The 16,221-nt window shown below is 37.5% G+C and overlaps 1 protein-coding gene across 5 annotated transcripts in view; it reads right to left on the bottom strand.

Moving 5' to 3' along the window:
• Positions 1–16,221, bottom strand: part of dspa (desmoplakin a) — a 114,249-nt gene that overhangs the window by 80,441 nt on the left and 17,587 nt on the right. For all 5 annotated transcript variants that reach the window (XM_039753380.1, XM_039753379.1, XM_039753378.1 and 2 more), the window contains one exon: positions 4,366–4,517. In XM_039753380.1, the coding sequence (XP_039609314.1) occupies positions 4,366–4,517 (152 nt within the window). The remainder of the gene's footprint in view (positions 1–4,365; positions 4,518–16,221) is intronic.

Below are 16,221 nucleotides of genomic sequence, written 5' to 3'. Positions count from 1 at the left end.
ATTAACGCAAAAGAAGCTATTGAAATGATTGCAAACGCCTGGGCAAGTTAAAGAAAGCACTAGAGTAACAAATACAGAATCTCATTAAAATGAAATCATCATTACAACTAAATATTTTTAGGTCCCTGGGAGTTTGTTGTAACGGAATTTTACCTGTATAAGTTAAAAGTCCACAAATATTCAAATAACAAATATTTACAACAGTGGGGTATAGAATAGCATTTCTGAATGCACAACCTGTCAAACCTGGGTAGGTGGGAATGGAATGCAGAGGACTATGCTACAGTCTACTTAGGGTTTAGATCTGGGTTTTGACTTGGCCATTCCAAAACATTCACCTTTCTGTTTTTGAGCCACTCCAGTGTTGCTTTGGCCTTATGCTTGGGCTCATTATCATGTTGAAAGATGAATCTTCTCCTGAGCCGTAGGTTCACAGCAGACCAGAACATGTTCTCTTGTACAGAACAGAAACAACAGTTGCATAGAGCTTTGTGGAGCAATCACAAAGTGTGATTTTTATATCCAGAGAGATATAAAGGACAAACAAGTAGTACCTAATTATGCTTAATTATGGTCAAATGACTATCAACCTTTGTGTTATTTGTGATTAATTTGTCATTTGTGTAAACTTTGAGCTTCCAAAGTACAGAGGTTTAATAACTTTTGAGTTTTTTTTTTCTTTTTTTCAGTTAAATATCTAAAGGAAATGGTTTATTTTGACTTTGGAAATTTATTGTTACAGAGTAAGAGTTCACATTGAAAATACTGAATAGATAAATATGTGTGCAAATCTTTTGTCATTCAGAAAATTATGATGACTTTCAAAGTGACTGAATACTTTTGCAAATCCTGTACATGTGAGGACTCCAAAGCTGAGCTGAAATATAATGATATATGCAGAAAGAAAGAACACTAAAACCAAGTTAACAACTCCACCCTGGGCAGTTTCACTAATTCCCAAATATTGACAAGAGGGTAGACCTTCTAAGAACTCATTGACATCTGCATATGAACTCTACAATCAAGCTACTGATCATCGACATGCTCTCAACCTATTGAATTCAATGGACTCAAGTAAATTTAGCAGAATTTTGTACAGTGAAACCAAGGCAAGCTAAAATTTTTAATAAAGTTTAACTTGGTAAACGAGCAAGGTCTTGCAATACAAGTAGAACGTATATGCTTTGTCTGCCAAATGTCACGTGGGGATTGTGGGTAATCATCTCCCATGCTTGTTCTCATTTGGTGTGCCTCACTCATATAGTCAACATCCGTATGAGCGTATACTGTTTACTATAGCATGGTGATCACGTGTGTGTGTGCTGTAACGTGTAAGTCCCTGTCATGCACACCAAAACACGAGCCTGAGTCTCAGTACTTTAGCAAAACCAGCTTTATTCAGCATGAAACAAGAACAGCACGGATATTTATTGTAGCGGGATCTACCGCTCTCCTATACAGAGACACAGCAATCAGGCAGGGTTGTGACCATGTTAGTGGCTAAGTAATACTGTGCTCTTGCATTTATAATGTTCCTTGCATCACCCATCGACGGCAGGTGCTTATACCTTGACTGCGATCTTTTCTGATTCTCTTTTATGGCGAACTGCTACAGTGCTGAGAGCCTGCGCTTGCTTGCTTCGGGACGCTTTTCCACGTGTTATCCCATTGGGGGAATCCCAAAAGAGTTTAGAAACCTTACAGTGCGTAAAGCATTTTTTTAATTTTGTGTCCAAGTATAGCGACTCTTCAGGCAAAAGCAACTGTTATTGGATAGGTTTCCTTGTTAAAGTCGCACAAAAAGAAAGATTCCAGTGAGCCAACAGATAGCAGTGATTAGATAGAGTGAGAATTTTGTATTAATCATTTTTATATCAATATTTGTAGGTTTGGTGAAACAAATTATCTGAGTTTCCATTATTTCTTATGGTGAAATTTGATATACAAGTGCTTTGGATTAAATACACGAGTTATGCTCGCAAAACGAGGTTCCACTTTATATTTTATGGGGTAAGAGCAGATGCACATTTTCAAAGACATTGCTACAGTTAGACAAAGAGAAATGCCCTTGCCAAGATAATAGCCATCAGCCTTCTAGCAAGCCACAAGCAAAGATAAAAGCAGAGGAGAGTGAGTGAAGACTCTATCCTGCAATCTGCCTCTGGATATTTGTCTCACCCGACACTTCTATATTTTCTTTTGGTATTATTTAAATGTTATTGTTGATTACGTATTGTAATGCTTAACTCCATTAATACTATATATAGCAAAATATAACAAGACTACAGTTTAATTCAAATATATTTTCTTGTCTTTTATTACTCCATGTCTTGGATGCTATGAGATGTTCACTCATTATAAATATACTGTCATTCAGGTTAACAGGTGTCTTGGGGCAGAGTATGTGCTTATGGCGTAAATGTGAGGTCACTGTGGTGCATAGAGGAGGGACACTTAAATAAGGTGCTATCCATGGTAAGGGGGCCTGTAACTCTTAGCAGGGACAGACAGAAAACCACTGCTGTGATTTAGCTTAAAATTTAAAACGACAAATCTCATTTCGCTATGCACAACAGTCTACTAAAATTTACATTTTATGACTCTTATATTACCAGAAAGCTGTATGTCCATTCACCCTTCAATTTATCCATTTTCTGAACCTTCTTAATCCAATTTAAAGGTCACCGGCACTGCAGGCACCAAAATATTATTTACTATATTTTTTTAAACAATTACCTACAGTTTACCAAGATGAAATATTAAGACAGTTTAGAGGGAAAATATATGTACTGTTAACAACAAAGACCTATTCATTTCAATACAATTTTGTATATTATGTTATTAGTTCTGTTATTGGCATTTTGTTTTTTTTTTTTATTTCACATGGTATTGTTAATTATTATAAATTGGCCTTTTTTCCTTTTGTTGTCTGTCCTGTCTCTTGTATGTGGAGCCCAGGGAGGCAACAAAACCTAATTATGCAGATGGAGGTTTTCCCCAGCTGTATATAAAAAGAAGCTTGAGATTGTGATAAAGATTCCACATTGTACTCTGGCTTTGAATTACCATTTTTAATTTGTGTTTTTTTTGTTCTTGGATTCTCTAGTTTTCACCCCTGCTTTACTGGAGTTCACTAGTGTTCTAGTTCAGTCAGGTTTCCTTCTCCCTGCTGAGGTTCAAATTAATGTTTGTCTGTTTTGTTCATTTTATATTTATGTTACTTTTACTTTTGTTGATTATGTGCATTACTTTTTTTATTGTGTTAATGTATGTGAGCTACCTATGTTATGTTTCATGTGTTTTGCGGATGGTCCCATAAGACACGAAGCCACTTGCCAATTATCCACCAGGAAAAGCTCTCCACTTTTTATATCTATAGACTCAATCACAGTTCCTGGAGGTTGATTTAAAATTTGCTGAATAGTGCTGAGACCGCCCAGCCCCCACTGGTCATTCTACCTAATCTATTCCTAAAAGTTCAATAACGAAAGTATTGTGTTTCGAAATTTAATTTACTTTATCAACTTTCATTCATTTTTAATATTATGTAATGAATCAATAAATTTCAATGTAAAATTTTTAAATAAAATAAAAATGTACCCTGTTTTTTTAAAATGACATAGTGACTCTGCTCACTTTGCTCACCAACCCCCAGGGGTGGGTGCTGGGTACCTGCTATATCGCGGCTGTGTCACTCAAAGGGCATTGGGACGCTCCCCTGTTAGAGAAAGCGATTGTATTTAAAGAAATGGTATATGGAAGAGTATGTTGGGTGCAGGAGGAAGACGTTTTGGTGCTTAGTTATTATAGATACGTAGAAAATCAGTTACTTGAGTATTTCACTAGAACTGTCTATTTAAATACTAATGAATAATAAAACATTGTAAAAAGTAAAAGTAAAAAAGTAAATGTAGAATTAAAAAATAAAACTTAACACATAATAAAAAGTAAATTTTTATATTAAATTACATTAACACCTTGTCAAAAACAATTTTATGAATTACTTTATCCTCTAACTTACATTCTATAAACGTTCCTTTTTAGATTTTCTGTTTGCATATTGTACAGGACATTTTTCTTTTTTTCATTCATTGGATGATTCTCATTGTTCTTGATTTTTATTATATGCAGCTCTTTTTTGTTCATTTTTTTATCAATGTTCTTTATAAGCTCTTATTTTTTTTATTGCGATCTAATATTCGATATTCTTGAATAATTTGCTCTTCTGCCTGGTCATTATAATAGACCACGTTGGAGAGAGGATGTGAGGATGTGTGCAGTAGGAGTAACTATTGGGCGAGTAGTGTGGAGGGTAGTTCATGACGGAAAACGTTATTAATATAATAGAGAGATAGTTAATGTTACCTTCTCTGCAGATGATCAACAGGTTGACCCGATTGTTTCATGTCTCTGATACACATGTCAAGTTCCTTTAACTGGTCATTTGCCATGGCTAATAACGATTCCGTTTCGTACCTTCGCCTTAAACTCTGCCCAGTTTCAGCATACCTCATGTCCTTAAATGAAAAAAGTACATTTCTCAGTCAAAAAACACCAGCAGCAAAAGCCACACATTTTATTTTTATAATTGACTAAGATACTCACAACAAAACAAAAATAAACAGGGTGTTGGAATATTTTTTACTTAAAGGGGGCAAAGCAACGTGTCTCCTCACAGACTTCTTCTACCATATTAAACCAAAAAAAAATAAGTTGATGGCCAAATCTCAGTGTATACAAGTACATCACTAATTAAGCTGATATTTCAAAAACAATGTATAAAAATTCACAAATTTAAACTTTTTAATTATTTCAAAAGTTAAACCCTATAAATCTTCATTCTTTATTGAACAATTTCACTAAATAACAATTCAGGTTTCATTTTATAATTTCAAATTTCAATAAACCATTGTTTTCTCTTTTGTTAAACAAACTAACATACTAGATAATTTCATATATACCTGGCCAACATCACAGCTTGATCATTATATAGAGTACAAAGTTTAAAAAAAAATGTTTTTTTGGGTCATGCAAATTTGACCTAATCTTGTTTATTCACATATTACCTGATGTCCCCAATGTCTACTTTATTTATAGCCTAAAGTGGTACTGGTAATCTACGGTAGCAATCCTAATGGTTGCGGGCATAAAATATTTTTGTGTCTATTGCACTTGGAGACAGGATGTATGCCTGCAAAATAAAACCATGAATGCTTGATTCAACCTTATAAACAAATCATTGAAGTTTACAAACCAGTTTAACAGGTGATAGATCATGGACAGCATTTCAGTAATGCATAATATAGGTTTAAGTCAAAAATGCAGTTTTATGGGATCTCTGGTGAAATAAATCTGCAAACAATAAATAGCAGGTATTCATTAAAATGCCATATGATGAAATGGGGTACTACTGTACTGCATTGCAAGGGAGAAAGATCTTTTTTCTTTTTTCCTAAATAGCCCTCAGTTCTTCATGTAAAATGCAACTTCTCCCAGATTTCTATCAACAAAATATTTCCTACTGACAAATTTGTGTGTTTTTGGATTTATCTTTATATCTGTGAAGAACGTGTTATTTCACAGCAACAGCGAAAGGGTAGGTCTACAGGACGGTAGTGAGACCAGCTTTGTTATATGGGTTGGAGACGGTGGCACCTACCAGAAAGCAGGAGACAGAGCTGGAGGTGGCAGAGTTAAAGATGCTAAGATTTGTACTGGGTGTGAAGAGGATGGACAAGATTAGAAATGAGTACATTAGAGGGTCAGCTCAAGTTGGATGATTGGGAGACAAAGTCAGAGAGACGAGATTGCGTTGGTTTGGACATGTGCAGAAAAGAGATGCTGAGTATATTGTGAGAAGGATGCTAAGGATAGAGCTGCCAAGGAAGAGGAAAAGAGGAAGGCCTAAGCGAAGGTTTATGGATGTGGTGAGAGGACATGCAGGTGATAGGTGTAAGATGCAGAGGGCAGAAAGATATGTAAGAAGATAATCTGATGTAGGAACCCCTAAGAGGCAGCTGAAAGAAGAAGAAGACTGTCATGGATTCAGCTGCTTTTACTTTGCCAAACACTAGTCTGGTCTATTTTACCATTGATATAAAGCACAACATAGCAGCTATAGCAGGGAGGTTGGACAAGTGGTACTGCATCACAAGGCACACTTTCTCAAGCAATAATATACTTACACCTGGCCAATTTAGAGTCACCATTCAACTTAAACTGAATGACTTTGGAATGTGGGAAAGAAGCTGTGAGAAATTTCTTCATAATTTAATTACATTTTCTTTATATTATCTTTTAATTTGGGATTGGTATGCATCTATAAATACTGTAAACTGGATTACATAGCGAACAAATTATCAAGACTTATGGATTCTCTCATCAAAACTTTGTAAAGAGTGAATAGCTTTTTATGGAAATGTGGTTTAAAGAGCATTAACAATTTAAAAGACCTATTATATGTATAAATGTGGAGGAGTGAGAAAGAGTGAGGTAAAGTAAAATAATAATTATAGTAAAATGAGTCAGTAATGTTAGATACAGACAGCAATGGAAATTGTTTACAAAAACAGGCAACATTAAGAACAAATAAAAATTACAGGTCATTGGAGGTCAGCATTAAGGTAAGCAAGTACATATAAAACTGCTTTTAAATTATGCATTTTAATACATGAGGGATGCCGTCAAGCTGAAGAAGGAATCCTACCAGATCCTTTTGTCCTGTGGGACTCTACAGGCAGCTAATAGGTACCAGCAGGCCAAGCAGAATGCAGCTTCAGTGGTTGCTGAGGCAAAACTCGGGCGTGGGAGGAGTTTGGGAAGCCATGCAGAATGACTTCGGACAGCTTCGAGGAGATTTTGGTCCACCGTCCAGCGTCTCAGAAGGGAAGCAGTGCAGTGTCAACAAATTCACAAATTTCACAAATGTCAACACTGTATATGGTGGGGATGGTGCGCTGCTGACCTCGACTCGGGACGTTGTGGGTCGGTGGGGGGAGTACTTTGAAGACCTCCTCAATCCCACTAACATGCCTTCCAATGAGGAAGCAGAGCCTGGGGACTCGGAGGTGGGCTTCCCCCATCTCTGGGACTGAGGTCACCGAGGTGGTCAAAAACTCCTTTGTGGCAGGGCCCCAGGGGTGGATGAGATACGCCCAAAGTTCCTCAAGGTTCTGGATGTTGTAGGACTGTCTTGGTTGACACATCTCTGCAACATTGCATGGACATCAGGAACAGTGCCTCTGGATTGGCTGGGGTGGTGGTCCCCTCTTTAAGAAGGGGACCGGAGGGTGTGTTCCAGCTACAGAGGAATCACACTCCTCAGCCTCCCTGGAAAAGTCTATTCGGGCTTCTGGAGGGAGGGTCTATCAGATAGTTGAACCTCGGATTCAGGAGAAACAGGGTGGTTTTCGTCCTGGTCGCGAACAGTGGACCAGCTCTACACCCTTAGCAGAGTCCTGGAGGGTACATGAGAGTTTGCCCAACCAGTCTACATATGTTTTGTGGACTTGGAAAAGGCGTTCGACCGTGTCCCTTGGGGAATCCTGTGGGGGGTGCTCGGGAGTATGGGGTACCGGACCCCTGTTAAAGGCTGTTCGGTCCTTGTACAACCAGTGTCAGAGTTTGGTCCGCATTGCCGGCAGTAAGTGTAACCCGCTTCCAGTGAGAGTTGGACTCAGCCAGGGCTGTCCTTTGTCACCGATTCTGTTCATAATTTTATGGACAGAATTTCTAGGAGCAGCCAGGGTGTTGAAGGGGTCCGTTTGGTGGACTCAGGATTGGGTCACTGCTTTTGCAGATGATGTTGTCCTGTTTGCTTCATCAGGCCGTGATCTTCAGCTATCTCTGGATTGGTTCACAGCTGAGTGTGAAGCGGCTTGGATGGGAATCAGCACCTTCAAATCGGAGACCGTGGTCCTCAGCCGGAAAAGGGTGGAGTACCCTCTCAGGATTGGGAGCGAGATCCTGCCCCAAGTGGAGGAGTTCAAGTATCTCGGGTCTTGTTCACGAGTGAGGGAAGAATGGAGCGTGAGATCAACAGGCAGATCGGTGCGGCGTCCACAGTGATGCGGGCTCTGCATCGGTCTGTCGTGGTGAAAAGGAGCTGAGCTGTAAGGCAAAGCTCTCAATTTACCAGTCGATCTATGTTCCTACCCTCACCTATGGTCATGAGCTATGGGTAGTGACCGAAAGAACAAGATCGCAAATCCAAGCGGCTGAAATGAGTTTCCTCCGCAGGGTGTCTGGGCTTTCCCTTAAAGATAGGGTGAGAAGCTCAGTCATCTGGGAGGGCTCAGAGTCAGATGAGGTGGCTCGGGCATCTGATCAGGATGCCTCCTGGATGCCTCCCTGGCAAGGTGTTCCGGGCACGTCCAACCGGGATGAGGCCCCGGGGAAGACCCAGGATATGCTGGAGGGACTATGTCTCCCGGCTGGCCTGGGAATGCATCGGGATTCCCCGAAGAGCTAGAAGTGGCCGGGGAGAGGGAAGTCTGGGCAACCCTGCTCAAGCTGCTGCCACTGTGACCTGACCTCGGATAAGCGGAAAAAGATGGATGGATGGATGGAATACAGACTTTGATTCCCATCATAGATGCTAATTTTCCATCAGTATTCTAGATTTTAATAGGGAGTTTCCTGCCAATTTCAAAAATTCATTTCATCCCTGTGTCTAAAGCAGTTTTACGTGCATGCTATCTTAACTGGCAATTCTAAAATTTCCCCAGGGGAGTCTTTAGTAGGCCACTTGATGTATATTGTCCAGGTAAACCTTCTGCCTTCCATTTAATACTGACTTATTACAACCACCACAACTGCAAATAGAATTAAGGAGGTTTATGTTGAAAGTAAATGGACGCTTGAGGGCACTGTTGCCCCGTGCAACCCAACAGACTGATGCAGACACAGGTTTAAAAGCACCAAAAATATTTTAATTTTCTTCTTTAAAGTGCCCCAAAGCACCTGCACCACAATGACCAGGCAATAACTATAATAATCACACAATTCTCCTCCAAGACGCTCTTTCACAGTCCCTCACAACTCCGGCTCCCTGCTGGGTCTCCACTTAGTCCTTTATATAGTCCTTGACCCGGAAGTGCTTCTGTCATTCCCTCCATGTGATTCACCAGCACTTCCAGGTAAGATGGAGACTTTTATTTTCTTTAGCCCAGAAGTACATCTGTTCTTCCATCCCGTGACTTGGTAGTACTTCCAGGCTATATGGGAAACAAAAATCCCTGCGTCTTCCGTATTCCTTCACACAGAGGCACCCACAGTACCCAGCAGGCTGTGAAGCTGAACTCCGATATCCCATAGTGCCCTGTGGGAATCCGGGGCAACTCTAAGCTGCAGGGAAGTCGCCAACTAACGTCCTGGGTGTGTCGGGCAGATTGAGCTGCCGGCCGTCCATCACAATGTGTTTTATGTTGTATTTAAAGCAGGAAATTTGCTACACCAGAGATAAATGATGATGCAAATCAACAACAGATGACAGCTTCAATAATTAAGAAGGACCAGTCAGACAAATGAGCTACTCACTTTAAACACCAAATAACAAATTACATGTAAGCATCACATATGGTTGCATTCAAACATATGTAAATTATCTCATAAATCCTGATTAATCAACTTCTCAATATTTTACATAGAGCATTTCTCATTTAAAGCTTAAAGTGTATGGACAGGAATTATTGGAGGCATGTTTAAAGATGAAACCCTGTGTGGGCTATAAGTTTCCTGAGACATATATAGTTTCCTGAGACATATATTCTCATCTTGAGAACCACGGCTGGTCTGCAAGACTAAATTTAAGTTTGTTTGTGATTTTAAGAAGCAGCAGGTATAAAACATTGCATCCATTAATCTATTTATATTTTTCTCCAATATAATAATAATAATCGTCATCATTATCCATCCATCTCCCTAACCCGCATATCCCAGACAGCATTGTAGGTAGCTGAAGTCTATATCAGCAAGCATTGGATGAAACGCAAGAATAACACCCTGATACAGTGCAATTCCATTGCAGGGCAGACACACACAAACACATACATGCTAGGGCCACCTAAGAAATGGCAGTTAATCAGGAAAAAATTTAGTAAGTCTAATAAGTACAGATGTTTTAACAGAGTGAGCACAGAGCTGACATTCAACTGGCATAGTATAAGATTATAAATGCATTCTGCATGTTCTCCCCATGTAGTTACAGACTGATTGGTATCAGTGTGAGGGAATGTACACATCCAAAAACATTGTGTATAAAACATGGCAGCAGAGTAACCATTATCCATTGGGATAAATCTCTACTTTTGAATTTGCTCCTGTTTTTAGACTTTTCCTTTAGAATTTTCAGACTCTTGCTAACAACTTTTAACTATACATGTTTTACTTTGGTTCTGAAACTTGCCTCACTGTAAAAAAAAAAACTTTGCCATTTTTGACTACTCTCTTGCCACCGTGTTTAATGTTCCCATTTTTCTTTTTACCATCCTTTTCATGACAAACTTTTTTTCCTTGCCATTTCCAATGGTCTCTATAAGTTTCCATCAAGTAAAATAAGCAAAATAAGAAACCTGCAACCCCTCCGGGCCTCCCAAAATAGGTCTTAAAACCATTTCTACCATGAGTTGTGTCTCTCATTTACTCATTTACCAAGAGCCACAACAGGGATTTAAACCCCCTATCTGTGTCACTTTCAGTTAAACCCCAAATTCACTTCCAGGTCAATGATGGCTATAATTTGCTTGTCTAGCTCTGAACAAGTAATATAGTCTCTTCCATTACAAGAATAATCCCCTTGCTATCACCTAGGAGCTAGGAAGTCTTGCAAATTCTTACCAGTCTCCCCAAACCATTCTCTCAAATTAAACAAAGAGTCAGGTATGCAAAGTACACATTCTGAGTTACCTGCTTTCTCTACAAAGCTTGTTCCTTTTGCCATTAGTGTATTGCAAAAGGATTGTGTAGGTCTCATGTGCAGGTTGACTGTAGGACTGCCCCATCAACCTCACTACAATGTCACATCACAATGTGCAAACAAATCTAATTAACATTATTTTCTCTTTTCTACATTCTGGATTAACTGTCCCACTATCATTTACAGGCTCCAGCAGCTTCCACTTGTCATCTATAATCCTACTTCTAGTGCAGATAAGAGACAGTGTGTTAGCCATCTGCAGTCCTTTACTGGGCAGCCTATTTTAAAAACAGACAAGAAAGCCTCATCCCCTCCCCCATCATCACATGCTCACTCACATCTTACACACTTGGTTTCCAGCCATCCTCCACCATATTGGCAGCCACTTAGATACTCTATTAAACATAGGACATGAAGATAAAGAGAGCGGAAAACTACAGTAACATTAACTGCTAATGTATCTTCTAAAGACATATATAACATATTTTAGAAAAAAGCTTCTTTATAGAAGATGTCATTTAAATTTTGCAAGAAAAAATTGTTGAAAACTAATTTCACTCCGTAAAAAAATTACCAAGTATGTTGAAAATACTGCTGATCTTCATCAAGCAGTTAAATCGAAGGCTCAGAAAATCTACTTGTCACAGTAATGGTATTCTTTTTATTTTTCAAATTGAAGTTATTTCTTAACAATCCTGCTACTACTACTACTACTACCATCTCTGACACAGTGCTCTGTTCAGTTTTATAGGTTTAAACATGATAATTAAACAATATTATTTTATATTACATAATTTTTCACTTTAAACCTCCTTGTGTTGGTTTAATTTAAACAATCATTACATTCACTACTATTGTGTAAACCACCTTGATAAAGAAGGTAAAATGTTTCCAGATACTGCAGTGAAGAATATGAGACTTTTTGAAAATAAACTTTTAAAACAATTTTTTGGAGTTTACATTAACAAAAATTCTCATTCTACAGGTAATTACAATAAACAGTCAAAGATGCTAAAGGTACAGTTTGACTACAGCATAAAAACATAAATATAAATCTAAGAAGTCGTAGTGAAACACTATAAATTTTCACGTTATATCATATCATTCAGAAATGCTGTTTCTAATTCCAATTGCCATAGTTCCAAAAATGAAAAAAGTATTACCCCAAGGTTAAAGAGCATATCCTGCTCTGGGAAATTTAACTTCTTAAAAGCCAAGGCACTGAGTTGTCATTCAAACTCGGCAGTTATGATATGCCAAGGGATATTTAATGTGTGATAATTTTCATGGGGCACAGTGGACAAATTCATTGTTTATGTACTGATAGTAAAATACCGTATCACTTCACAAAACTAAGTGTTTTGTCACAAAAGCCTGTGCTAATTGAGGCTTGGTAAGTGCTATGAAAATAAGTTCAAAATAAATCTGTGTTATGGCTAGTTCTATGAGAGTAGGAAAGGGTCACATCACAAGTGAACATGCACACTACATGTTATGCTCAAGGCCAAAAGCTTTCTAGACTGTTATCTGCATGTAACCTTAATTGAACACATCTATCTGAAAATACATTTTGTGCATGCCACAGTAGGTAAATTTTAATATTCACATTTACACTTGCATTCCTACAAACAGAGTTCGTGCTAGAAGCAATTTTTGCATCTTTTTTTAAAATCACAGAAACACAAATGCTGTACTAAATCTATCCATGCATCCATTTTTTCAACCGACTACAAACAATAAATGTAAAAATAAATTAGGTGCAGCCACCAGATTAATTAAAACTTTTTTAACAGCCAATCTTGTGTTAGTTAAAAATTCTAATAAAAACTAACTCTTGCTCAAACTTAACTTTAATCTAAATGCAAAAGAAACAAAGAAATTTTGAGGGTATAAAAAAATATTAGGGATGAAAACTGAGAGGATTATATTTTTTGGAATCTTTCATATCTTCAGTGACATTAATTCTTCAGTTTTTTAGCATTATTTAACCAATGAACATACTAACACAAACTGGGATCGAACAGATAAACTCAATTAATGACCAAGAACAAAAAATAAGTAATTTTTATTGCTTTTGAAACTATAATTTTAATATATTTTCTCTTACTGTAAGGTAAATAACATGTAATAAGAACCAAGACATGAAACTTTACCTCCAATTTCAGCATTACTGTTACACCTGAAGATAACTGGAATCGTAAAACTGCACACCATTAAGCACATCTTAGCATAAATTTATTATGTCACTTAAGTATGTTTATACATTGCATTTGTCTGAATTGTGTGAAGGACCAGTTAGTAATATTTCTGCTCACTTCATCGGTTGTCTGAAATATGACAAACACTTGTATATTGCCTCGGTGAAAAACAGAATCCATCTATCTGTGATTTGAAAAATTTAGACCAGTCCACAAATATAATTTCTCCTTATAAAACTTCAAAGCAGTTACTGTAGATGGGGTATCATCCTAACCTGCATGGTTTTGGATGGTGGGAGGAAACCCACACAGACACGGGAGAACGTGCAAGCTCCATGCAGGGGACCCGGAAGTGAACCTGGGTCTCCTAACTGCGAGGCAACAGCACTACCACTGCATATTTTCTGATATTGATTAAATAAGCTATTTAAAGCTGATTAAAGTTTGTCCAATTTTTGGAGTACAGTAATCCCCCGCTATATCGCGGTTCAGCTATTGCGCACCCACTACATCCCGGATTTATTATTATTATTATTATTATTACTAGGGGCTCCGCCTCTGCTCGTCTCAGTCATGTGTTTAGCTTACCGGATAAACAATTTAAAATGATTGTTATTTTCATGGGAATTGTTACATATGCATTATTTTCATTTCTACTTTTGAATTTTTATAAAAACAATACTTGTCCTTTATTTCCTGCCCTGGGCGTGGTTAAATCTTTCTCACGGGACTTATAACGCTGCTCGTGTTGTGTAGGGGAGGGTGTCTAAACGCACACTAAAGAGATGCAATCAGTTCAGCTGCTGGCCAGCTGTGTGTTCTGCTTGTTGCGTTTTGCGTCAATCATTTAAAAGCCTGTACAGCAGCTGTCCTTTTGCCACTTCGCGCCTCTGCCGCCAGCGTTCTGAAAGAGAGGGGATTGGGAGGGGGATGAGGGCTGAACACACACTAAGGGGAACTCTCAGATCATCTGCTGGTCTGCTGCAGTGTTCTGTTTGTCATTTTAAGAGCTGGGAGCACCTGAGGTTTGTCTGCCAAAAGCATTCCAACAACTACTAGGTTAGATGTTTGTGAACTTGTTTTAAATTTTGTAAGTAGGGCGTGACGTGCAAAAGTCACCATCTGACGAGTTTTGCTTCCAAAGATTGTAATGTCTAGTCTTGCATGTCGTCAAAGTTTCTCCCCGAGATGATCTGGTAAGGATCGCTTCGGTCAACCTCCCTGGAGGCGCACTATGCTCCTGCCACTTCGCGTCTCTCCCGCTCACGTTATGAAGTGGGGGAGCTGAGCGCAAGCTAAGGGAAAGCAGACGAATCAGCTATTGGCTTTGTGCTGCTTCTGCCAAGATGCCTGTTCTGCTTGTCGCTTTGCACTACGATCATTTAAAAGCCTCTACAGCAGCTGTCCTTCTGTCTCACTGCCTTGTCTTTAATGACGTTAAAATGTCTCTCACGACCCCTGGTCTCCCTGCCAAGATTTTTTTTTTATAATAAAGAGATGTTACTCATATCCTTAGCACGACATCCCCATATCATATGTGTTTACAAAGTGTGTTTTAATACATATGTTTAAAGCGTGTGGGAGGGGTATTTTAAGGCTTAAACTATAAAGAAAATGGTTATATATATGGTCTTTCTATATTGCAGATTTTCACCAATCGATCTAAATCTATTAAATTATAAATAAAATGTAAGAATGTGAAATTTTATAACATTTGAAAACTAATAGATTTAGAATTCAATCATATTATATACAGTTTAATATTCTAATACTGTATAAAACTATGTGATCATGTATAATAGTAATAATAATAATAATATAATAATAATAATAACAGTAATTTTCCCTCAGCATAAAAATTGTGTAAGTCATTTTCCAAACCCATTTTATCCTGAGCAGCATCTCAGGGAAGGAAAGCTTTATTTAGCGGAAAAAAAATCTGGGTTTATTAACCTTACTCATAAACCAAAATATAGAAGACAAGAATGTCAAATGTTTACACAGACATTTCTATCATGCAAAGTATATGGGCATAGTTATTTATGTATAAATTCATTACCTTTACTTATAATCCAAATACATACAATAAATTCTTCATTTTTTTTAGGTTTGCAGTTAACTTTACAACATTATTCCACTTTTATCTAGCTATTTTAATTGTGTTACTATCATTATAGGAAAATCAAATGCAGAGTAATATACTCAGTTTCTGCAATCTGTTATGTTGAGTTGAAAAGCTCAGAAAGAATTTGTATTATGACAATCATGGTTGCTTCAATTTAAGAAATATATATCAAGACCTTTAACATAGACCTATAACCAACTACCAACATTAGAACATCAAAAATAATTAAATAAATTTTGATAAACTATGTCATGCGATCTTGTAAATTGTACTTTGTTTATATTATTTTCCTGATGTTTTACAAAGATTTGTAAAACAAGATTATTTTTGCTGTTGATAAACAGATACTAGCGCATCTTTCTAACTTTTCTCAGGTACATCACTGCCCCCTTTCAAATGATGATCAGAAACTTATCTATAACTATAAACGACAGCATTGCATTTAATTGTTTACCTGCTTTCAAGCTGTTGCTCCAGCTTCTTAAATTTTGAAAAAAGGGAGTGAATTTCTCAAACATTAACCACTTTAGCAATGAGGGTGTGAACATCAACTGAGTTTCACATACAGTAGTTTATAAAGATTTCTGTACCAGATTCCTCCCCCAGGGCAAAGACACTTTGTTCTTTTGATAGCAAACAAGCATCCCTATAGTATAATAAAAAATGTACATTGCTTCCAAATATTAGATATTTCTTCAGAAAATAAAAGCAAAATGCAAAGGACATAATTACTTATGTCATTAGTATGTTATAAAATACTCTAAAACATTTTTGTATGCTAAATCACCTATTTTTTTTGTTGTACCGTTTAAGCAAACCCTATCATTTTTACACATCATTCTGTGATTTATATCAGCTATACTACATACAGTGTAGATCACTTCATTTTGAGTGACACATATTTACGACTGAGGAATGATACTTGAGCAAAATTAATAGTATACATTTGCTGTACAAAAAGCTTCTGAATGTTTCTATAATGC

The sequence above is a fragment of the Polypterus senegalus genome, chromosome 5, assembly GCF_016835505.1.
Source record: "Polypterus senegalus isolate Bchr_013 chromosome 5, ASM1683550v1, whole genome shotgun sequence".
NCBI lineage: Eukaryota > Metazoa > Chordata > Cladistia > Polypteriformes > Polypteridae > Polypterus > Polypterus senegalus.
Note: the sequence above shows the minus strand (reverse complement) of the source record. Positions and strands in the feature narration are given on the sequence as shown.